This window comes from Aphelocoma coerulescens, chromosome 4 (assembly GCF_041296385.1).
Source record: "Aphelocoma coerulescens isolate FSJ_1873_10779 chromosome 4, UR_Acoe_1.0, whole genome shotgun sequence".
Taxonomy (NCBI): Eukaryota; Metazoa; Chordata; class Aves; order Passeriformes; family Corvidae; genus Aphelocoma; species Aphelocoma coerulescens.
The window spans coordinates 5,900,879-5,927,138 of NC_091017.1; the positions used below are offsets into that span (position 1 = coordinate 5,900,879).

The 26,260-nt window shown below is 41.2% G+C and overlaps 1 protein-coding gene across 4 annotated transcripts in view; it reads right to left on the reverse strand.

Moving 5' to 3' along the window:
• The window catches only part of ANKRD50 (ankyrin repeat domain containing 50), a 62,860-nt gene that overhangs the window by 23,567 nt on the left and 13,033 nt on the right, over positions 1-26,260 (reverse strand). For 2 of the 4 annotated variants that reach the window (XM_069012632.1, XM_069012635.1), the window contains exons 1-2: positions 16,053-16,324; positions 13,946-15,226 (exon numbers count right to left, since the gene is read on the reverse strand). In XM_069012632.1, the coding sequence (XP_068868733.1) occupies positions 13,946-14,424 (479 nt within the window). In that variant the 5' untranslated portion in view covers positions 14,425-15,226; positions 16,053-16,324. The other 2 variants (XM_069012633.1, XM_069012634.1) reach the window with 2 other exon arrangements.

The following is a 26,260-nucleotide window of genomic DNA, read 5'->3' on the forward strand; positions in this document are numbered from 1 at the left end:
CAAAAGTGAAGTGACCCAGTTGGATGTGTGCACACCTATGCACATACCAACAGATCTGATCTGGTCATCGAGGTGCTTGTTCTGTACTTTCTCAACAAGATAAAGTGCACTGCAGCTGGTTATGACTTTCTAAGTGTAACACTGGAATTAAGACACACTCCTGGGCAACACTATAATACCGATTATTGTTTCTAGTAAATTATTTATTTGCATAGCAATAAACAAACTGGCTCTAACAATTTTACCCAACCATGGTTAATCTTATGAAAGAAGGGGCAGAAAGCAGAAAAGAAAAAAAAAAACAAAACCCACTCTGAGAAACACCTATTGGGAAAGCTCTAGGTGAAGCACACAGATGTAAATCAAGGGTCTGGCCTTTTCAGAAGTGGTGAATTAGAAACAGCAGGCAAGTCTTGTGCAACTCAATACCTGATTTTGCAATGTCTTGTAGCAACCTGGATTTTATCTACAATTGTAAGGCAGACTTGCAGCCCCACCAGGAGAGCACAAAAGCCAGCTCTAGGGCATCAGGCCAGACAAAAGCCGAGTTTATGGTGGAACCCGAGCCACTGGTGCCACAGAAACAGGCCTGGACCCTGGGTATTGATTAGAGACCTCCTACTGTCTCACACTAATACAGAAGTGATTTTTGGCTACAAAGCACTGCCAGTGGATCTATTTGTGGATTTACTTGAACCCTCGGAAAAGAGAAGCCTTAAGAGCAAATATTTTGGTGTAATAGTGGACTGCCCACAACAGTTTGCAAACAACTTAGCTATTGTAAAGGACAGACAACTGTGGCTGAAAACCATTCACAACTGCTACCAGGAGCAGGATGACTGTATTTTAAATGGAATATACTTGCTATATGTGCTAACATATACAATATATTCTAAATTACTCCCAATCTGACATAAAAGAATCTGTGTCCCCGAAGGCAAAGTGGGGAAGAGTACAGAAGACACGCAAACATTTTCCCCAAACATGTAATATAAAAAAGGGCAATGGATCCTACACCAACTCTCATAATTCTGTTTTATAGTGATGGAGAGGTCACCTAGTCCTCTTCCTCACCTACAGCTCTACATCTGTCATCCCTGAGATAGAAGCCAAGGCATTCCTGAAGATTTGCACCAATCAATACTGTCTCCCTAAGCAATCCACTACAGTGCTTCAATATTCTTGAAAACGGGAAGTTTTCTCCTTCCCTTCATGTGTCTAACCTTTACCTGCTTTCCTGCAATTCAAACCTTGTACTTCCTGCTCTATAACTTCTGTCCCACAGATAACACCAAGGTCATTACAAGGAAGCCAGCAGTACCCAAAATTTATAACCACTTCCCTCCAGTCAGCTGATAGCATTAAGGAACAGGTTGAAAAGAAGAAAAATACAGGATAGACCCCTATGAAACCAACATGATGTGCTGTGTCAGTGTGAAAGTGAAGTACTGATATTTAAGTACAGTTACTACTCTCTTATTCCATGTAGCAAATTCTGCCTTGCACATGGCCTGTCTGCACCAGTCTCATGCAAGCAAAGCCTTCCTGCAGTCAAGATGGCATTTATAGTTATCCCTTATCCACACGTCCTGTGACTCTTCTAAACAGAAGTTAGATGAACTTTATCAAAACCAAACAATGTCATACTATGTTAGTTGTTTTTCACCTCTGTTATCTCCCAGCTACTTGCAAATAGTTTGTCTGATTATTTCTTCTGGCATTTTTCATTTTGACTGACAGGCTTCTAATTCCCCATGCCTTTTTTATCCCTTCTTAAATCAAGGGACTAAATAAAAAAAATTTTCTTTCAACTCTGAATTTTCAGCAAGCCTGATAAAGATAACCTGTCCTTTGAAGACAATAGGTAACAGTTTGAAAACATCTCACCTATTTTGTATTGGGTATCTGTTTGGGGTTTTTGGTCTGGGCTATGTTTTTCTTTGATCTTACCTCTTTCTCACTAGTTTTATTATGTTGGCTGACTGCAAAATGACTTTTTTAAGAAAGGGCAACATACATGAGCACTGACATTTTAGCTTTCCTGCTGCTATCAGGTTTTTTTCCCCAAGGAACAGCAGACCAGGACTTGGTGGATACTGTCTTCTTTCTGCTAACGTATGTAAGGAGTTATTTCTTGTAAAACACACCTCACAGGAAACTTGATCAACGCACCTTGAACTCGCAGTCTTGACCTCATTTTTACATTACTCTTTCACTTTCACCTTAAGTGGCTGCTCTACTTTCTTTCTGCCACCTTCCTCCTAGTGTTTAACACACGAGCGATGAGGAGCTTAGTTTCACTGAACTGGACACTTAATACAGCGCTTTGAGACCTCAGTGCTCTTTCCAGCCAATTCCTTCATTTTTCATTATACTCCTCTTCATCAGATCTTACTCACAGATCATCTGAGGTCAGCAACATCTCCATCTTTCAGTCTGTCTTTCTTTCTCTTTCCTTCCTAAGCAAAGAATCATGAAATCATTTAGGGTGGAAAAGGCCTTTGAGTCCAGCCATTAACCCAACACATGCATTTAGGATCATTTCATAGTCACTATCACCAAAAGATTTCTTTAATATCCTCAGCTGATTTTTTCCAATCTGACTGAAGCTAATTTATGTCTCCCCACTAGCTATTATCTCCTCTTTGACATCAGAAGTATGGTCAGTGCCAGACTCTTGCTTGTATCATGCCTTCCCAGATGATGTTTATCTCCTATTTGTTATTCAAATTTTTAACTGTGCAGACATTATCATCCAAATTCTATGCCATGGATGATGCCACTTGTTATCTTAAAGCAGCTTGGCTTACTTGAGCTTGCTGATTCAGTAGAGTAAAGCACTTACAATTTTACAGAAGACACGGTTCTGAGGTGTGGGAATCTGTCTTCCTTACCAAGAACTCTACTTGGACCAAGCAGGTAAACTCTTAGCCTCACAAGATGGTCTGATAGGTAGTTGGTTTTACAGTCCATGAAAGATCAGGCTTACCAACAAACCCTGAAGCAGAAATCCCACATGCAGAGCTATCAGCACACATGGTATATGTATTTTAATCAGATTTTCCAGTGCCTTTAATTTCTTTACTTTATTCTAGAACTACTACAAGCAAGCATATTATGTACAAAACAAGCTACTTTTTTAACACATACCAGTTATACAAGTTATCCTGACAGATCTTTTAGAACACTGAACTCTATCTCGACTGTACACTAAAATTTCCAGTTCTGCTTGTTCACCCCTTACCTTTTTTCCATTAGTATGAAGACACCTAAGGCATTTGATTATTTCCTGGCTTACCTTCTTGTCTGTCCCATGACCTACATGACTAAGCCTATTTCCCCTCCTCCTCCATCCCTGGTTTTTGAGCTGTTGTCTAAGTGGCTGTTACTTATATCTACTCCTGGAATTCATCATCCACCAGGTTTTGCTTTAAAGCTCTTTAGTTAGGGTCAAAAATCAATGTTTTTCTTTCTATTAAGCATCAATTAAGTTCTCAATGGTATTTTTTTCTGCAAAGCCCTCTCTTTTTTTTAAAAAAAAGTAGGTGGTGTCAAAGAAAGTATACTTTGCATCAAATCCATGAGATGAAAGCATCAAATCAGACTCACTGAAAGCTATCATTAGTAGAAATGAGAGAATTGCTTATACCGCACCTTATTTTCCATACAAGTAAAGTTTGGCTAATAACTTACTTTGCAAATATTCAAAAGCCTGTGGTTGAAATGCAACATGTAAGAGTGGGGCACCACAATAAAAAAACAAACAAGTTGATATATGCACCAGAATGTATTAAAATTACAAGGTTAGTTTTAAATCATTTATGAAACCAAAGGCACAGGCAAAGGAGATATATTTTATATATATATATAGTCTTTCCAGCTTTCCTTACAAAAATGTAACTTCAATAAGCAGTGTTATCTAGACACAGTACACAACAGAGTTGCAATTCTTGTAGCTTTACAGGCATTTGAATTTGCAGGTATTATTCTACATTTTGGAGATAGACAAAAACCCCTTTCTTTTTTTCTGTTTTTATTTATGCAGTGCATAAACACAGCTGAAGTAACAGATATTTCTTTACAGGTATATGACTGTATTTGCTGGCATGAAAGAAATGCTAAGCACAAGAAGAAAACTAAAAACTCCCAGATGAGACAGGTAGAAAACTGCACTGAATAAATTCAATTGTGTGGCTGTTGTCAGGCTATATGCTAGTTTACTATGCTCTATTATTCCATGACCATAAAACAGAATACAGTAGATTAATACACACAATAAAAGAGTCACCATTATTACTGCAGTTCAGTCTGACAATCCCCAAATTAATTAGATTTTCCTATGCCTTCCAAAGGGAAAAAAACCCAACGTTACTGATTGGGAAGCAGGAAGAAGAGGAGCTGCAGTCGCTGTTTCAGCAGTAAGAGGCTCCTTCAGAACAGGGGGTTCTCAAACTGCCAGCCTGGAAGAACCAGGCTAAACAACAACAGACATTTTACAATCTTGGTAATTCCCTAATCAAGTTGCTCCACACCTCCTATGTCATGTCTTGCCCACCATCATAAAGCACCCCACACTTCCACTGCTAAACTGATTGCAGGATTATATTGTCCAACCTCATTTTGAGAAAATCCTCTGCACAAATACCAGATGAAAAGCTGTGAAGAATTTGCCTTCCTAGGCAAGCACTCTTAAGACAGCTTTCCTACTATGTTTGTGTTACCACATATCTTTATGCATCTTATTTTCCATCTTGGTAAAACGGACTACCCTAATGTTTACTGCACTGTCTTAGTTGAAGAGGCAACAGATGGAGCAGCTTTCATGTGTCCCATTCAAAATTATTCTCCCATACTCCCCAAAGTACAATTCACAGCATATGTTCCTCATGCATCACTTTGGGGCCTTATCAGTTATCTTGTGGTTTTGTTTTCTTCACCCCCAGCCCCAAGCAGATACAGTTTCCCTGTTTTGCCTGGAATCTCCAATTGATGCTTTCTGTATTTTCTCGACAATTTACTCTCAAGAAAACCACTTAGGTTAGCACCATGTAGACCTGATTCTATAATCTTACAGCACTGATGCATTTAGCTTTGGAACTGATTTTGTAGCTTCATTTTTATTAGCCTTAGCTACAACAGAACCAGTGAGAGAAACTACATCTTCCTCTTCCTCCTCTCCAATAACTCATACACAAATTGTTTACTGTGGATAAAAACCTAACCACAAGTTAAAATATAAGAAAGTACTAATGAAAAAAGTATAGAAACACAGAATGATTTGGTGTTGTGCTGTTAACTGCTGAAGTATCCATCTGCTAGACTGTTAAATTTTGATAATCCAAAATCATATAGGACACAATTTCACTTAACACAGATCAGCTGCACTTTACCTACAAACAGAACTTTTTTTCTAATGTCCTGTTGAACTTTACTTCACTAAAGTGTAGAAAAAGGATGGACAGCTTAGTGTAGCATGCTCACTATTGCTGCAGGAGAGCTGATGTAGTTAAACCAAGATTTGTTAATTAACTGCTCTAAGATGGAGATCATGCTGTAATCCCATTCTCAACAGCTTTTCCTCCTGAGGTTCATTCCTACCTGCCTGTTACTGTCATCTCTACATGGCTGGTATTTTCCTTAACCCATTTAGAACTCCTGAACAGTTTTCTCTTTCTTCCAGACAACTCCATGATGCTGCAAATAACCTTAAATAAGGTGCTGCCATGGCCTCTTCCTTCTCTCATGGTCTAAGGTATCACAGATCTCTAGCACACAATTTGCATCTATGCACAATCTGGCGCCCACCTCCCCTCCCTCACACAAGCACCAGTATTACCAACTCACACTAGGACGTGACAAAGAAAAAAACCCAAGGAAAAGACACTGGTGGTCTGTGGACCTAAAGTCCATTCACATATGATCCTTTATTCCATCCTTCCTCTCACTCCCATCAATTTAAACAGCAGCATCCACAACTGAGCCCGAAAGTCTGATGGCCTTTTACCTGCAAGAGTTTTTGGTCCTCACTTTGTGTGAAGGTATCTACAAACATGTGACTCTTGATTGCAATTGGTTTGCCCCTTTTACTTCATTATGTAAATTTCCCCAGTTGCCTTCTTATCATGATCTCATTTTCAGTTATTTTTTCATGCTATCTTATCACATCTTGATGCCAACAAGCAGACCAGGAACCTTCCCACCTCCATTCTTTCCAGCACCTCCTCTGCAATACCTTTGAACACCTCTGTACAACTCAACCCTTGGGTCAATGTAATTATTTTCTTGCCTTTTTTGCCTGATTATTTCTTTTCCAGCAGTCATTCTTCAATCACAAAGTGTCTTTGCATTAGCTATTGAAAACACTCCTGCTCCTGGACAAAGACAGAGGATTTCTCACCCTTCCAAGTGTATTGCATGTATCATCACGAGCAAGAAACTGAAATCTCTTCAAGTCATTGCTTTCAGGAGGTGCTATTTCAATACTATCTTCTCCCAGTATACAAGACACACTAAGTCCTTTCTACTTCACAATCCACCAAATCCTTTTCATTTTTTCATTGAAAAAGAAGAAAGGAAAAGAAACTTAAACCCTGGCACAAGCTATGAACATGTGCATAGAAAACTGAAGGGAAGGGAAATAATTAACAAGTAAGAATTGCTATGAAGGTCCATCTAACTAAACAGCTTATAGGAAAACCTGCAAGGTTTAAGTCTGAGCCACACTGATTAAAGCCAAAATGTTAATGCCTATAGAAATAGAAGACAAAAAGGTCTATGTAAGTTGTCATTATTAAAATGCCTTGGGGAAACTTTCTTATGGTAATTTAATCTGAAAAGGTTAAAACCTTAAACGGTATTATGTTCAGTCTGTAGGCTGTGCTTCCATACAATGAAAGAGGAACATACAGCTTGCTCTTGCAGAAACACTCACTGCTGCTATGTGACCCGTTAACTCCACAGATTTAAGGGAAAAGCCTAAAGAGAAACATGCCACAAAGTACTTAAGCTTCAGGCCATGCTCAACTTTCTAATGGTCTGGAGAACGCCAGAACACAGAGTTTCCTATGAAACCCAGCATCAGTTACAAGTCTAAAGCCCCAGTTACATGTAAATACTCAAAAAGCTCCAGCAGAGTCAAGACGCTCTCACAAGAGCAAATTTACCTTCTGCAACTCCACTTTCAGTTCAGTGGATTTCAGTTCAGAATTTCTTTCACTGAGCTGGAAAGACAGGCTGAGTTGGCAGATTCTTTTTAACCTCTTGTGCATGCTCTAACAAAAATAGTTTCTCATCTCACCCATAAATTGCTATGATTTTCAGTTGGTATCTTGCTCCATCATTTCTGAGCATTAAGTACATCATAAATAAACAAAACAACTTGATTTTAACTGTAATGAGATCGTTTTTAACTGTAATGAGATCGTTTTTAACTGAAAACTCCTACTAGAAGGAGAGCTCAATCTTCTAACAGATCAAGCTCTTCTGGGCTAGGGTCCAACTAACTTCAGAATTCTAGTCAAGCATAAGTGAAAGATGTAGGAATGGACAAAAATCTGGGAAAGCACAGAAGTAGAATGCTGCTTATTTACACATCTAAAACATTGGTAAGAAAAATTCCCTTTAGACACTGAAAGCTTTTATTTAGCTAAGGGATTTTTTAATGCCACATTCATTCTTAGGTATGACCTCTGAGGACAGACTAACAAGCTGGAATTATTTAATTTCAAGTAGAGATGAAAGAGAATAAAGCTGTTTCCAAATACGTAAAAGGCTGTCCCAAAAAGGAAAGAGAGAATCTCTTCTCCATGTCTCTGGAGAACACCTTAAGTAGTAAAATCTTAGATTATAGCAAGAAAAACCAACTCAGGATAACATACAGCTTTTTTTTCTACAAGAACTGTGAAGCATAAGAGCAGATGAAGCCAGCATCTTCAGTTTTTTCTGTCTGGTGAAGGAGATGCTGGACTTGATTTTTCTGAGCTCCCCTTCCCACCTTCTCGAGGTTCAAATCAGTCTATTGCACATTTGAACTTTACACTTGGTAAACAAATAAACATACTGGAGGTTTAAAAACTTTCTTCTTTAAAGGGTCTTGTAAATTAATTTATCATGCATTCAGGTCCTTCTTTGCATGAAAAAGGATACAGTTAGTTTCTACCATTTATAGCCCTACAAAATTAAGAGAGACTGACAAAATCTGTATCTTCACACCTTCCCTGCAACCCCTGGAGAGCAACAGCTCCCAAGACTGTACTGGAGCTCTGGAAGCAGAGGGAGAGGCTCTGTAGCAGCCCCTTCCAGAATTAAGTAGATTAGAGAAAGAGATGTAGATCATTCCCAGGCAGTCTGAGACCTGGGTGAGAAAAACCGAGTCATTTATTATCTATAAAAGATTAATACTGAATTAGTAATATCTTTTAGAGTGAATTGATAGAAATCCCAGCAGCTTTTGGGTTTCCAGTAGCCCAAGCACAGGTATCTGTAACTGTCTCCAATGTGCTGCCTCTCACTGTCACCTTTTCACAGCAGTCCCAGAACCTGGTGTTGCAAACTGCAGCAGAATCACATACTGTGGTTAATTCACTAGCAAGGGAAACTCCTAAGTTTGTAGGGTGCAATATCAAAACCCATCAAAGTCAGGATACTCTTAATTCATCTTAAATTTACTCCAAAATGCACTCAAATTTTTGCAATTAACAATAAGGTACTCCAAACCAGCAAAAAGCTCACTAGTTAATTGTTCAATAAAGCCTACACAATCCATTATAATTTTTATTATATTACTGACTTCAAAGATGGTACAAGGAGTTCTAAAAATGAACAGCTTCTTCACACTTCATCTGTTATCGTTTACAACTCAATGTCTAAATCCTTTCCTTCGTCTAAGCAAGAAAAATGCATTACAGTACTGCAGATTGAAAGTTCCTGGACAAAAGTCACAGTATGTCTGCTGAACAAACCACTGTTTTTCTACATTGTCAGACAAAGAATCCAGAACTTGAAATAACACTTGTTACCCTGCATCACTTAGATAGGAGTAAAAACTCTGTCACCTACAACTTGCAACTTTCTGATGATACATGACTCTTGAGGCAAAAGGGAAGAAAAAGATAAAATAATAACTTAATAACACGGAAAGTCAATACAGGTGAAGGGCTGGGGGAGAGGAAATGCTTGTTAGCATTGGCTGACGCTCAGAAGTTTTTCCTCTGAATTCTGCCCTTTATATTTGCCCTTTATATTACTAGGTTTCCATTATATTGCCAAAGACACAACACCAGAGGCTCAATCCTTTGGAGTTCTCCAAGCAGGCAGAAGGAACTTTACACAGATCAGCTACTGGCACAAGAACTGCTGCACTTTAACGCTGTCCAAAGGAGTGACTCACATCACTCATACAAGGCTTTCAAATTTAATCAATGTAAACCCCTGCTTCAAACTTGCAGTCAGCAGAGAACCTTACATGACCTCTCACACCTCTTACAGCCAAGTCTACAGATATTTGCATATTCTAGAGAACTATAAAACTGTTTGGCTTTTTACATCATTTAACATTATTGGTCACATTAAATGACAAGGTAAAATCTGTTGAGCACGCAGAGATCAGGAGTTAGAAACAGAAGAAAAGCTGTGACAATCTGGGAATCTGCAAAAGGAACCACTGCACTGAATTTAGCATCAGCATGCATAGAATGTGGTGTCCTTTCTGAAAAAAAAAGGATACTTAAGCTCTGGGGTACAGCTTCCCTATATTCATTTTTGGTAAAGAGGATGTAACATCAGCTTGAGAAAACTTCCATTAAGTTCTTAGAGAGTCACAAATTTCTTCAGCAGCTCTTTCTGGTTTTGTTTTGTGGCTTTATTTCTTTTAAATTTCTGGGGTTTTGGGTCTCTAAGTGGAAATCTGAATTCACAGCTGAATTCACAGCTTCGTTCTTTTTCCTGATAAAAATCACTTAGATCAGACCCTCTCACAATAAAGTAGTTGTATGAGAAATACTTCCGTAATAGAATTTTAGGATACTTCACAAGCAAAAAACACTTGGACATCACTGACCCAAAGTCAATACATGAGACATAAGGATGTGAAAGGTCTTAAAAGATTTGAAGTTCCCTGAAAAGACACTCAGAAAGAATGAAACTTCATCTGTGAGTGAGAGCAAAGCAGCTCCATCTGCACCAGGCTGCTGGGAGATGTGGAAATTCACCTTTTTTTTTTTGGTGATTTATTAATTGCAGCAACACACCCAAGCAAAATTCAACATTTGCTTTAGGTTTGTACTAGACCAACACACACCAAAGGTGAGTTTGGTGCAAGTTTAAAAACATGGTGTTATTTAACATGTTCCACCTCTAAATTCTCTATCCCAGGAGCTTTGGTCTTGGGTATCTTTCAAACTCAAGAGCAATGGCTGCAAATGAAGCAAGCTCTGCCTCCCACCAGTAATCCCAACTGCAGCACAACACATGGGAATTATATGCCTTTCCCTACTGTCTGAAGGTGCTTAATGTCATCTCCTCTGTCTGAAAGACATAAACCAGGAACATAAGGGAAATGCCTTTCTACAGCTTAGTTTACACAAATTTCAGCATTGTCCACAGTTTGTATCAGTTCCTCCATGCCCTCATGGCCTTGGATAAGTGGTATCTGCCCGTATTCCTACCAAATCACTGGAAGCATAAACTTGCTGCAGCAAAACCAAAACAACCCTGGAGACAGCATTGCAAAATTTGGGTTATTCCAACTTTAACTCTTCTTTATGAACAGGGAAGAAGAGCCTAATAGAGCTTTTGAATTAAATTCTCTGTCTATCACATCATTTTTTCTTAACTTCTGGTGTCTGTAACATCTTTGCCTTCCCTTCTGCTTTACTTTCACTGAAAATTTGAGTGAGGGATCAGCTCTCTCCCTCACATTTAAGGCTGCTTTCTGCTCCAGCACTGAGTGCCTGATAAGAAAAGTGCTGTAAGTAGCTGTTCTTTCTCTCAGCTGTCAGTGCAACAACAAATGCAAAATGTTAAATACATTTGTCTAACTCAGCCCTTCATGTTCTTCAAAACTGCAAGATCTGCCCCTGAACGAATTTTTAGGACATTTAAAGCTTATAAAGGCATATGACATTTAAATAGCATGAGAAACTCTGAGGGTCATCAGTTGCACATGTATCACTATGACCATCAGGACTGCTGAAAATCTATTTAAGAAACATCCTTCAGGAAAACATGTCACTATTTTAACTAACAAACTTTATATTGTTTACAAACTGGCATGTTACAAGACATTAGGAAGTTTTTCTTTCTCGCTATTTCCAGGACAATTAGCACAAAAATAGAGTGGTGTCATCTTGTTTAGCACTTATGAAGAGAAGTCTTTCCATTTTAGGCCATGAATACATGGCTGGGTCTGGAGCAGCTGTGAAAAGCAGAGCAAAAATTTGACAGTGCCTTTAAAGAAAAATCTTTCCCCTCTTGTACCGAATAAACTAAAACAAGGCAAAAATCAATGGAGCACTGAGACAAGCACTTTGTGCTTCTTCAGTGCCTTTACACAATGGGAGATGCAATCATCTGACTGTTAAGTCTTCCTAGAACTCATTTCACATTACAACAACTTTACCTTGACATAAACACACCAGAGCAGAGGATTGAAGCGCTCCGTGGCGTCTCAGAAACCATGGAACATCCTAAATTATAATTTTGTTAAAGCATTTCTTGCATGGTTTATGTATTAGCACAGGTTCAATTAAACAAATGACTGAGGTGTTTGATGGTGGGAAGGGGCTTGCCAAGTGCCTCTTTGTTTGTGGACAAAGATTGTATCACCCAGCAGAACAAGCTCGCGGTGCTGCTGTCAACAGCCACCTCCTGGTCCCCTGCCACAGTGCTGAAAACTTATATTCCCAGCATAGCACCTTGTCTCCAACACCTCATCTCCCTTAAATCTGAAACAGGAGAATGAAGACCGTCCACCACAGCTGCTTTTGAGAGCAGGAGATCAGGGTAAGTGGGAGCAAGGGGATACACGAAGGGTGAAAAGAAAAATCTTGACTGAAGCTGTTGTACTACCTCGTAAGAATTTTTAGTGTGGTAATAGTTCACAATCATTGCTGCAAAATTTGAGAAGGAAAAGACTATTACCGGATGTTGTGTCTATTTTATTTTTCCAACACAAAACCAAGAACGCTGTGTATTGACCTAAATACTCAGAACAGCCTATCATTAAACCCCGTGCTCATAAAAATCAGTCTAAAAAGCTGAGTCTGACTAACCAGTATCTCTTATGTTTTATATTTCAGTTGCATTTTTGTCTAAAGACATTTACCTAGCTCCTGTTCTGTGCAGTAAGGCAATCAATTTTAGAACAGAGGAAGGATTCCAGCTCTTACTGAGAACTTGCCTGTACTAAATTAGTAAGATTTCCCTGTAATAGACTTTTAAACATAAACAGGCTCTTACTCACCAGATTAATCCACTTTCATGATTTTAAAAGACTGCCTGAAGCTAGATGGCCAGTCAGCTATTCCATTTATAGACACTTAATTGCACCCAGTTTTTATTCATTAGAATTTAAGAGGGCTTAATACCTCTGAAATTAGGACCCAAATAGCTGTTAGAAGTTGCATATTCACTTAGCAGCAAACAAGAATTCCAGAACTAGTCTCGGTTTAGACTGTTTGTTTTAAGACACTACACTGAGAGCAACGTAGACATGCATCCTGTTTATTCAGCAGGCAAGGACATAACAGCCATCAGAACTGGAAGGCTCCTTTACACCACCATGACAATAAGAGCAAGCACTACAGTTCAACCTCAGTACTCATCTCCCCAGTCTTAGCAAGGGAAAAAAAAATTAGAGGATGCTTTTTTTAATACTGCAAACATCAGGCAATAAACCCTCAAGTACCACAAAAAGTTACACCACTACAGAGTACCAAAAAATTTCAGTTTAACCAATATTCCAGAGGAGTTTTATACTGGCAACACAATCAACTGGAGCTGTGTTGATGAAGACAAGCCTTGTCCTTCACGAATTTTCCTTCATTGTGACCCAAAGGAATAAAGACCAATAGACACACACTGACACACGGGCTGTGCTCAAGACTGTACATTGTTCTAAGTAGATCTATGGATATACACTGTTATATACATGCAATATATCCTTTCATATGTCCTTATCCTTACAGAAACAGAATTATCAGTGACATACTCAGGAGACTATGGTTTGTTTGGGAACACTAATACAAAAAATCTGGGTTTTTTTCCATTCAGCTTAGATAGCTGACAAACCTCTTAAGGGGCAGGGTGAACCCTCTTGATCAATTTCTGATCCCCTCAACACTTTGAAGTACTTACAAAAGAAGTAGCAATAAAGATTTGACATAATCTGTGCATATTGTCAGAAGTAACATAAGGAGTTAATTGACATTTTCCTACCACGTATTTTTAGACAAACATAAAACCGATGTGCTGGATCAGACCCAGAGATCCATTAGCCCAGTCTCCTCTTAGACAGAGCATGTTATTGGAAGCTTTTCCAAGGGTCCTATTAGGTCTGTTTCAGGTCTGTGAAGGACAACTGCCCTACCTTTAGGGCACATGGAGACCATGGACTAGGTATTTTCCACTCTGAAGTCAGTTACTTTCAAGTCTTTCCAAAACACCCAGTTACATCTGAGGGTATTAATATACAAATGTAAATAAATTCACTATTAATAATAAACTTTGTTTTTAAAGTGAATATTTATTTATGTCAGCTATAACGACAAAGTTAGATTTTTCCATGGTAAGTCTGTAAGCTCTGACAGAGATAACAAGCCATGAAACAAACATGTTTTGAACTATCTGCATCTTAGGCTCACTGGAAGGAAGACCTAAACAGCAGATTTTTTTTGTTTTATTTTGGTTTTGTTTTCAATAGGGTTTTTTTTTTTTAATTTGTTTTTACCTTTTAAATGCTTCAGCAGGGTTCCTCTCACATTCCCCGGGCTGCAACAGACTTTGAATAGCAGGATCTCTTAGTTTGTCCTCATATCCCGGGATCAGTCCACTGCGGCATATTTGTGTGACTAAACCTCTAATAAAGCCTCCAACACAGAGTGTGTCAGAGTCCTGGGCCCTGCAGAAATGGAAGGCCAGAGCCTGGCGATGTAAGCCTCTTTGCAGGTTTGCAGGTGAGCTTGGCCACAGTAACTCAGTGCAGAGAGCTGTCTTCCCACTACCGGGGCCTCCTACCAACAATACACCCCAGGCAGCTCCTTTCCCAGAGACACCACCGGTGTTATTCCCAGAATTCGCTACAAGAGACTGTTTGTTGGCAGCACTACTGCTGCAGCTAGCTTTCTCCTGGAGGCAGTGCTGAAGCTTGTGGAAAACCCACTCCCTACAGTAAAACTGCTTTCCCTGCAGCAAGCTGGTTTGAGCCATCTTATAAAGCTTCTTCTCTTGGATGTGTCATAAGCTGCAGCACATCTTCAGCATCTCAGGAGCAGGGAGACACACGTTCATCTGGCACAGGACAACCTTGTGCACAGAACTCGACAGAGGTGACGGCGACTGGCCACCCTTCCTCGTAAAACTCAAGAGCCTCTTCTCTGCAGCAAGGGTGTCACTCCATCTGTGCACCGTGTTGGGATCAGCATGGCACAATCACAGCTCAGCTGACATCGTGCAGTGGTAGCTGGTACCAGCCCTCAGCAAGACTTCTGGTGTGGCTCACAAGTTCATGCAGCTCCATGGCTGCATCTGTGGTTTAGGCAGTTGTGTGTGTTCCCAGTGTACAAGGGAGACAATACATCTGGAAAAACTGAGGGAAAGCCAACTTTGCAGTGTATACTAAATGCCTTTCAACTCTAGGCATTAATCTCTCTGGATATACATACAGAAAAAGCTGTCCATAATAAAATGTTTCTTCTGGGAATTTCATAAAAAAAGTGATTTTTCTTCAGAGTACTATATACACACCACAAACGTGGCAAGTACCCCTGACTAAAGCAGCCAGTCTGGACAGCAAGCTTTGCAGACTTCATACATCTGAGAGAGTGTCCGAGAAATGCTTCACATTATGGTTTCTTATGGAGTACAGGAGACAGGGCGAAAAAAAATGTTTACAGCTTCTTATTTCAATACATTCGTAGTGTCTTCTTCAGGAACTTGGATTCTTACTGAACCTGTTCTCAGGTATCTCAATCTCAAGATGTCAGAAGAGACAACATCTTCCCCTAGAGCTCTGAAATAAAGGAGACAGCACTTTTAACCCTACATGCAAGTCATAATTCAGTCAGCTGCAAACGCAGACAACAAAGAGCAAAGTCAAGGGCTCGTATTCCTTATTTTGCTAATACTGTTCAATTAATCAAAAGAGCCGTTTTAAAGAAAATGTGTTGTTACGAGGTGTGATCAGCCACACGCAAAAAACCCAACAATAAACAATGAGCAGATATGACAGTGGCCTCAAAACCACGGCAAGTCTTGCATTTTCTCCCGAGGAGAACTGAACATATCCCTTCATCCCAGAAACATTCCTCCTAGCGAAGCTTCATCACCGAATCCTCTCCTCACCCCATTTTCCTCCTGCCGGCTGCGGGCGTTTTTGGGAGTTTGTGTTGCAGGGCAGCGCTGCTCCCCGCACGCTTCTTTGTTCGCGGCAGCGGCGCCCGGCAGCCCGGGGTCACGGCGTGACACCCCGCGCCACCGCCCCGTGCCCTCGGCGGCACCCCCGCACCCCGAGCCACCGCCTGAGCCCGGGCTGCGCTTCAGCCCCGCGCCCTCCCAGCCCGGGCACCTCCGCGCAGGCACGGCTCGGGAGCCACTTGGCAGCGCGACCACCTCCCTCCGGGAAAACCCCCGAGCAGCTGGGGAGCGCCCCAGCCCTTCCTCTGCCTCTCGCCCCCCGGCGCGGCGCCACTCGCCCTGCGCCCGCCGCCCTCCGCCGCGCACACACCCGGCTCCGCACGGGGACCCGGGCACCCGCTCCGCGCCCGGCGGGGACCCCGCAGCCCCGGGGCCGGTGTCAGCCCCGCCCGGGCAGGGGCCTCCTGCCGCCGCTCGCTCACCTCCGCCGCCGCCTCGGCGCGGCGGCTCCTCCAGACGGCTCCTCTCGCCGCTGCCCGCGCCCCTCCTCTTCCTCCGCCCGGCCCCTGGGCTCCCGCCCCCGGGCGCCGCCGTGCCAGGGCCACGGCCACCCCGCTCCGCGACTGCCTCAGCCCGCTCGGTGCTCTCCCTCCTCGGCACCTCCCTCCCTCCCCGCTCCGGCCGCCCCGGCCCCGCCTCAGCCCGCCTCCCTTCCCCTCCGGCGGCGGGGACATCTGGGGCGAAGTAGTGCGGGGCGGAGGGAGACGGGCGGTGCCCCTCGCCGCCGCCCCGGGCTTTGTCCCGGCCCCGGGGCCGCCCTCCGTCCCGCCCGCTCCCCGGCGCCTCCCGCCGCGGCCCTGCAGGGGGCGGCCGCGCCTCCCGCCGCGGGCCTGAGCCGCCGTCCCGGCCGCGCTCGGCGGCAGCGAAACTTGAGGGGAAAAGGTCCTGTCGGGAGGCGAGCCCTCCGTTACCCCGGGGCGGACACGGCTCCTCACACTAAAACCTTTTTTGACTCTTCTTTCCCAGCGAAGCACAGACCTCAGAGCTTTTCTCATTGCCTTTTCTCCTTTGTGCCCTGAACTGGCCCATTTCAGGCAGAACTCCCATTAATTTCCCTGACAGCCTGCCCAGATAGTAGCACCGATTCTGAACCTTTTCTACCTTCCCCGCCTTGCTTCTGGGGGTATACAGATCCAAAAGTCGTGTTTCCAAGACACTGAGAGCTCCAAGGGGCATCCCCCATCCTTCCCTTACACATTAAAGTGACCCTTGAGCTTTACAGTTTGTGGGTCCCTACAAACCCTTGGAACAGGGGACCTTAATATGGAAGAAGCCAGGCTAGAACTTCCTCCAGGACAATTTTAACATGGAAGAAAACAGGATGGATCTTGCTCCAGGACACCTTTACGAGGCCCTTGTAAAGCCCCTTCCACTCATGGCAACAAAGCAACCACTCTCCTCCTTTATTTTGTCTGTGACAGAGCAAGGGAAGGATTTCCATTAAAATTTGCTCCCCTCGGAGCTGGCTGCATTAGCTATGGTAAGGCACTTTTCCATCAAGGATCAAGGTCTTTACAGCTGCTAAATAGTGCCTTCATTTGAGCATGGCTCTGTATGGTTTCATACACCAGGTAATTACAGTATTGTGGAGTACGCACTGAATATATCCATAGCATACAACGGAGTGATTTAGGGCCCTTCAAGGAGCGTCCCGGGATTCTTTGCAGGAGCAAAATGAAAAATTAAATAAATTCAGTTGGTGTACTGAAGAGCTTAGAAAAACAAGTCTGTCTGCTTCTGAAAACCAGTAGAACAAGTTTGAAGCACCTTTGGAAGCAGTGAATTACAAATTCGCAGAGCAATTGGGAGTGGGGGAGAAACAGAAATAAGATTAGTAGTAAGAAAATGTGTGGTTGTTTTGTTTTGGGTTTTTTTAAGTTTTCTGACTTGGTTGGGTTTTTTTAACCTTACACTTTAGGGAAATAATCTTCTCTGTTCTTGTTTTTTTCCCAGCTGCACCACCCTTCCATTTCGAAATGTTGTGGAAACTCAAGACTCCCAAAACTAATGCTAGTACAAGTTCAAGAGACTTTGAACTGTAAAATATTTTCTTTTTTCTTTTTTTCTTTTTTTTTCTTTTAACAGTAAAGGGATAGAGACACATAATGGTTGGAGTGATGGGATTGCAGCTCTGGTCTGCTGAGCAGGCTAGAGAAAAAAACAGAGGTTGACAAAGAGAAAAAAATGTAAAAAAGCCCACAAGAAATAATTGCAGGTTCAACACGTTAAGAAGCAGGTCTTGGCACAAGCATTAGACTGGTAGGTGACCCAGGCAGAAAAAAAAGGAAATTGGACAATGATGAGATGCAGGGGAAAGTGCAGCTTGTGCCTTTCTGATGACCAAGACACAAATGAAAACCCAATTTAGATGAAAAGGCCCTATCAGATTTCACAACATCCTAGTGAATATAGTGAAGCAGGTGGAGTAACAGCATGGTTTGCTAAAATCAGATATTTAAATGTACGCACGATGGAGTTATAGATAATAACTATGAAAATACTTAACCTTTCCATGCTAATACATAAACCCTACAACAAAACAGGTGACAATAATTTGATTTTAGCGTGGTACAGAGGACACAAAATAATTAACCCCCTAAAACTAACTGGTGGGCACTGCATCTGAGCTAACTTTCCCTTCAGGATATCACTCGTACAGCTAACATCAGGAGTATGAAATACTTGTTGGAATTACAAAGGGAAGAAGGAGAGGGGAAGGGAGGGAGGAACAGAAGTTGGGAAAAAACGTGGCAGGCCTACAGTATAATTAGGCAAAATGTTGCAAAGTCCAAAGTATGACCTTTCAAACAAATTTCAATGTACAACCTAAAGGTGAAGGTTGGGAATGGCCTTGCACTGACCTCCCCCCCTCAAATTACTACTAGGAATCAAAAGCATATAAACACTTTCAGTGATAAATCCTTTTCTTTAAAAAAAGAAAAGAATCTGAAAAATAAGTTCAAAGGGTTAAAAACCCAAGGTTGTCATGAAGAGGCACAGCCGCTTCGGCTGCGATCTTTCATCTGTACACAAGAAGCTAAGACCCTGAAGTCAACCTTCAAAAGCAAGGGAGGCATTTTGTTATCGAGATTATTTGCGTAATAGCTCCTATACCTAACGTGACAGCTCAGATGACATCATCCTGGTGAATTATTATAGCTAAGGGTCAGATATTTCTGATACAATTGTGCAATGTTGTAGTTAATGAGACAGTATCAGGATAAGAACCAAACCTTATTTTTGTGGTTTTGTATAACTTAGTTTGACACAGATAGCAAACAAGCCACGATCTAATTGGCTGCAACCTTGCAGGCTACAAGACTGACAGATAAGGCCTAAAAGAAGATGAAACAGAGCAAAATTCCCTATCTGAAAAAAAAAACCAAACCAACAAACCCCCCCTCTATACTTTTAGTTTCAGTGGTCTGAAGCTGTGGGAAGCTTCCTGGTTAACCTGAGCCACACTGAGGCACCTGATTTTAAATGATGGGACATTTGTGTCATGCATGATTCTGGGTATGGTTTTGTACTTACTTAAATGACAGTTAAGGCTAAGAAAAGAGGAAACTTTTAGTAAAAAGACTGCACAAAAGTTCTAGCATTAAGAGGTCTGCACCAACATATGAAAAACCTGAGGGGGTGGGTTAAGGAAAAATCTTTTATGCTTTCCAAATGATTTGCCACATCTTTTGCAAAGTGTTAGGAAAGACTACTATGTGCTTTTCAATTATTTCAACAGTTTCACTATGATGTTATTTGGATGTGAAAGCAGGCAATCCTGATGGACGAGACAACATAATGGATCACAATGAAGAAGGCAGCGTGAGGCTGATCCTTGAAGTCATCAAAATCGGAGCCATCCTGTGTGTACACAAACTCCTGTTTGCTTTGTGTGTAGTTTGGGGCACTGTTTCCAGTTTGCCTCTGTGGTGTTTGGTGCATGACTCAGCCCTTGTGGGTCCCGTGGTCGGGGTGCACGCATGTCCCAGCCAGCTCGGAGCCGGCACTGTGCTCAGGGGGAGCGGAGCTGCAAATCCTTGTGAGCTTGTCATGTCTTGGGTAGAACTTTGGGCAGGCAGTGATTCACATCCAGAAATAAATGTTTTGCAAGGGTGGGCCTGAGGCGTGATTGTCTACTTAAACACGGAGTAGTCATTTTAACTACTTTTGTAACTTTTGAGTTACTGATTTTCATGCATAATTATCTTTTAATTCAGATACTTTCATTCTCTGACGGGTAAAATTAGTGAGGTTGATGGTAAATAAAGATAGTGCAGACTTAGGATAACATCGGAACATTAACATAAAAAATTTTATAATTTCCCAAGCAAATAGTGGAAATCTTATCATGAAGTATTCAGGCAAAAGCATTCCTCTGATACTGATGTTTCAGGTCTTAGTCCTAAATCTGTCTAGGGTGAGATGCACTTTAGTCTTGGACCTGTCACTATCATATCTCCACAAAATCACTTGGAAGTCTTGTACGTGGGTGGCCTGTGGCCAGCCTGGCACCCAGAGCCACTCTCCAATCCACATGGTCATCTGTTTCTCCAGGTCAGAATCCCTCAGGTCCTAAATGGTAGTGCTACAGGGGCTGGGTGTCAAAGGCCTCAGAAAGGGCTGGTTAGTTCTTATTCACCATTATTAGATCCTTCAGAGTCAGCTGGTCACTTAGTCACATACTTGGGAATGGACTCCAAGAGGATGGGCTTCCTGAGCTTCTCAGGAACTGGGTTGAGGCTGACCATCTTGTTCTTTCTTGTCTTTTTTAAAGAGGAACATAATGCAGGTTGGTTTTGTTGTTTTTTTTTTTCCTACTTATCAGGGACTTGCACTCACAATTTCGATTTTCAATAGATGAAGGCAATAGTGTTCTTTTACATAAGAATATAGCTAAGAAGCATAATAGTTCCTTTCAGCTCTTTCCTCACCCTTCCTCATTACCAGGTAATTTGGGTAGGAGTACTATCTATCCCAACTATTGAAACTGGATCTCTGTGAACAAAGGATGAAAGAATGATTAAGTTGAAGCAAAATTAAACAAAAGATCTGAGATAGGATCATGTAGTGGCTGGAACACTTGGCCAGGAGAGGAGGGAGCTGTATTCACATTCTCCCTGAAAAGGAAATAGTTCCCATTTCCAGGCTGACAGCATTCATTTCTAGGTCATTACAGACCTGCCACCCCAACATAATCTAGTTGCATTTTGGTAGAGAAATGGCTATTGTGCTTTGGGTTAGAAAAGGCAATTCTCTGTTCCTTGATGCACAAGGGCCGGGATCTGTCCTGTAGCCACAGAAAAGGGAAAGCAGGAGGTTTGCATCCACGTATCCTCATCCTCTGTACAAATACATGTGTGCATTGAACGCCCAGCAGTGGTGGGTGTTCCTTTTGCAGCTTAATAACAGAATTAAGATAAACTCTAAAGAACTGCTGCCCATGCCTGGAAAACGTAATTTGTATCACATGTACTTATAACTGTGCTTATATCTGCTCCTATGTGTTACTACCATCCTGTTGGTGCAATTGCTCGTCACTGCTACGCTGTCAAGAAAGACACTCTGCCAGATGACTGTTCAAAGTAGGGGACCAGTCTAAATGCTCTGCATTCCTTCTGGAGTAGCTTTTTTTCCTGCTCTGTACTGACATGAGAGCACCATCCTCCCAATGTAGTGCTGGAATTGCACACTAAATTTAGTCAATAGGCTTGGAGGCACTTTTATGCCTCTTGAGCGAAACCCAGGCATTGGCTTTAAAGATTTGCTTCTGCATCTTTTTTATGTATATAATACACACACACACACAAATATGCATCTACAGAGAACTAGGAAGATAGGAGTCTTCTGATTAATAATTGATGCTCAGCCTCCAGTACTTACTGGACAAGGGTTTAGCTGAGTGTCTGGAAAAGGCATTGCAATTTTTAGCCAGCTAAACCAAAAAAAAAAAAAAAATCTCAACCAACTGCTTTTAGCATCCAAGAAATGCATGTTGGTGTAGTAGTCTGGAGTGCTGTGGTCTGTCCAGCCTTTGTCATTCCAATCTTGAATATCTCTGTGCATACAGGACTATGAACCTGCTTCAGCTTCCTCCTACCTTGAAGTAACACATTACCCAATATTTGTGAATTGTGGTAGAACATCGCTATTCCATTTAATAACAGTTGACAATGCACAAGGTCAACCAAAATTAACACTAAAGCAATGATATTCTTGAAAACAGGTGCTGCAGTTGATAACTTGTGCTGTTGGATGTGTGAGGAATGAGACAACTCTTTGTAGAAATTAAAACAATTTATTAAAACAGAAAAAAAAATTGAAAAATTGCAAAAAACTAACAAAATATAAAAATTTGGGATCCAGATGGCTCGAGAGATATGCCCCAGGAGCGCAGGGATTCAGGAACTTTAGGCTTAAGACAGCTCTGAACCTCAGGTAGAGAAAAAAATAAACTTGCAGTTTAGGCTGGTCAAAAAGAAATCTATTTCTAAAAGCCCCTAGAAAGGGGTAGGCTTCTCCAGCACTGCCTTAGCAAGCTGGAGAGGAAGGGAAACTGAGAATGAGTACGTGTCTTTTTCTTCCTTTTATAGCTTTTGCTCCGCCCACAGTCCGCCCACAGCCCACCCCTTTGGTTCAAGGTAATTGGTGTTTTCCCCTTGACAGACCATCTCTGTCCACCAATGGCTCCTCCTGGTCAGAGGGGTGATATTAGTTGAGATAAAGGTCATGTGCTTATGGGGGCTGGGCTGTTTGTTGCAACTGGGGTTTTTAAAATCTGCCTTGAAACCAAGATACAAGTAAAACAAAAAAAAATACATCCAACACATCTTAAAACACTTGTAAAGGTATACAGTAAACACAGGAAGACCATAAAAACTTGATTAGTGTACCTGGACTGATGGATTGATTTTAACATTTAATTTAAAAATATTAAGCTCAGAATTAATTAAAGCACTTAATATGCAAAGACCAAGCACAAATAGGGATTTCATGTATGACAGATGGAAATATAATTGTCTGTTTCTTGGGAAGGGAAGAATTTAGATGCTGTTAAGTGATGGCATGAAAATGTCTGTGGAGTAGAAAGAAAAAACCCAGCAGCAGTAAGTCAAAAGAGAAAACTAGATCGTGAAAGTGACTTTTCATGTGAGTTGGTCCAGAAGTATAGGTATGAAAGAAATTATTACATTCTTAGGCAACTGATTCTTATGTGAATATTCAAAATAACTATGATAACGAAAGATGTTGTGCTGGCACAAGATTCTGTATAAACCTAGTGAAACTTAACAAAATATTGGATTTATGCGACACGTGAATAAGCTGTGAACTTCGGGAAATTTTGTGTGCAAATAACATAAGTACATACATATATATATATATATTTCTCACATAATCTCAGTGTTTTCATCAGTCTGTATTACAGGTGGTGTCTGAACACTTGCCCTGACCTGCTGTGTGATCTTGAGCAACTCATGTCACCTTACCTGCTTCTATTTCTCCATCAGTACAATAAAAATAGTAAATCTTTCCTATCTCCTTTCTTATGCCTAGTCAAATGGCAAGCTAAAGTAAGGTTTGCCAAAATATTTTGTACCACTTCAGAAGCACAAGATAGGCATAAACTTGCTCGAACCAGCTACGTTTGACTGATGTGTTATTGAATCAGCATAAACTCTTCAGGCTAAACCAGAAGTAATAAATAACCAAAATACTTTTTCCTGTATATGCTCTTACAAACTTCTGCTCTAAGCCTGTAGTAGCTCAAAAGCTTTTATGTGAGCAGGCACACTGTGGTACTGTAATGAGTCATTTTAACACATTTTCTCTGCATCTAGTTTACCCTGGCTCAAGAGTTTCATGGTATTTGTGAATTCATGTGTTTTAAACACTACACTGCAGTCCTTAGGCAGGCAAGCTGCCCAGGTGGGTTAGCACTGGCTGCTGCCCTTCTGCCATTCTTCTCAATTTGTGGGGGCTCTGCAAATCATCACTTTAGAAGTGAGAAAATGGCAGGATTTAATTTTGCCTATCCTTTTAAACAAACTTCACCCACACAGGGAGCAGCCTGTTTCCTGTGGAGCCAGGGCAGCATCCTCCCTTCCATCGCTTTACCTGTAAGAGTACTACATCTATCAAATGCAAATTTGGGGTTATCTACAAGCTCAGCTTCCAGAGTTATCAGCACTTTGGAAAATAATGTGGATTGCAATAATGCCCATCTTTACTCCTTAGCATAAGGCGTGCTCAAAATAGCAAATACAGATCCTCCTTTCTTATGAGGAGAGTCAAGGAACACAGAGCACCTTCAAGAGCTCAGTGGGGGCGCTGGAGGAGCCAGGAGCAGAAAGAGCAAGTCCTGGTGGCTCTTGCTGGCAAAATTCCTCATAGGACAGCTCTGGCCTTTGCCCCTGCAAAACTGTTTCAGCAGCTTCCACTGCTCCACCAAGGTCTAGTTGAGTCATCATACCCATTGCTTGCAGAATTATTTTTGTGCTCACAAAGTTAGTAAATATAAACAATCAGCATAATCCTTAAAAAAAAATTGCAATATAAACTCTATTTTTTTCCAGGCTGAGGCCACTAAGCTCTTGCAGAGACTCAGAAAATAAAATTATTCGTGACAAATTGTAATCAACAGGGGTAAATATAAAAGATTTTTTAATCTGTTTCACTGCATCTATGAAACCACTTGATTAGTCCCCTTCTAACACATCTCTAAACACAGATGAGACATAGTGAGATGAGGAATTTTTAGAGCATATTTTGGATAAGTTTGCTTAGATTAATTGCAGATCTTCTGAATCTAGAAGAGGCAGCTAAAATATATCCTTAGAAATGTCCCATTAGACTTTGAAAATAGAATGAGAAAGACAAATTAATGTTGATTGAAAACCAGCATGTGCATTTTGTGTGGAAGTGAATTTAGTTTGGTCATTAGTGTCATTTGATAAGCAGAATTTCATTCCCTTCCCCTAAATAAGAAAGTCTCTCATTTTTCATCATCCAGACTGTTTATTCTCATGGATTTTAGGAATCAAAAAAAATTCCTTTAAAAGGGAATGAAAAGGAAAGAATCAAATTATGTTTCCTCATGCAACACAGCAAAATAACTCAAAACCTTTAGACACATACCTGCATCAAAGCAACTAACTTTTCCGCTTGCTATTTTCCCACATGAAAAAAAAAATCAGTGGTTTATGGACTAAAATTGGTGTGTCATCATAGGAAAACCAGTTATTTCTGCACCTACCAAACACATAAGCCACATGATTTAGTGACACTTCAGAAGGTAAAGGTAATTCAGGAGAGATTCAGAAATTACATAAAATTCATTCAGGGCAGATAGGAAGTTTGGATATTTGTTGACTATGCCTGTGAAATGTATCATGAGCCACTACAACCCCAAATAGTAGTAGTAATACCAATAACAGCAACAGCTTCCACAAATCTCCTATTTTTCAGTAATTGACAAAAAATTCCCCTAAACTGACAGATGCAGACTTTGCCAAAGGGGTTTGGATTTCAGTGGCATTTGGTCAGTGTCAGGGAACCTGGAAAACAAACATTATGATTGCTTTGAAAGAGCTCTGAGTGTGATGATGCATTCCTGAGTATCTTCCTTTTTCACTATTAGCTGGTCTCCTACCATTCAACTTGCATTACCCAACAGCCTTCTCTGCCTTTTCTGCATGGCATTAGCACACTGTAGAAATCCAAACTGAAGTCAAAATCTAGGACACGAGATCAAAGGGTTTGGGTGCTTGCTGTTTCCATGCGTGTGTCATCTTCATAAAATCCTGTTAATGCTCTTATGACACAGACAATTGAAATGGAACCTGGGAGAAGAGGTAAAGGCCTGGCTTAGGCAGCAGAGAATTTATGGGATTGTTTTATGGCTATGGAATACACTGCCCAAAAAGGTTAAAGGATATTTAGATGTAGAGCAAGACTCATCTTCTTATATTTTAGCTTATTTGGAAACAAGTCTTATAAAAAAGGTCTGAAAAATACAAATGGAGTTGAGGTTAAAAGAGTAAAAAGCATTAATTTGATGATACAGTTCCTCTGGAAAAAAAACCAAACAAACAAGTCTATTGTTGAAAAGGTGTATTCAATTGAACAAATTGATCAGTCAGACCCATTCACTGATTTATTCATTTAGGTTGGAAAAGGCCTTTAAGATCATTGAGTCCAATCATTGTTCACTTCCTTATAGGTGAGCTCCTGAACCTGCAAGGAGACTGGAAAAAAAGCCCAAAGTCCATTTTGCTGCATAGTCATAAGCAGCAGACAAAAAGCCAAAGATAAACTGTCAGCAAGGCTCTACTCAGTCTCTGCAAAAACCACTCCAGCACTTTAGTGCTGAATATACTTGGAAACATTAAGAGGTGGCACATAGGACCTTGAAACTGAGGATTTAGCAGAGAAAAAAAAAATAATGGAAGGATTTAAGTGGATTAAGGGGGTAATGGGACCCAGGCAGAAGGAGGTGGAGATAACTTTAGCTGCCTTGTAAATGAGTAGAGGGAGAGATGATAAATGGAGTTCTGAAGCCTCCACAGATTAAATTATCTGGGTGGGAGTCAGGTGTGAATTGCTGGAGAAGTGCAGGGACTAAAGGGATTTTGTA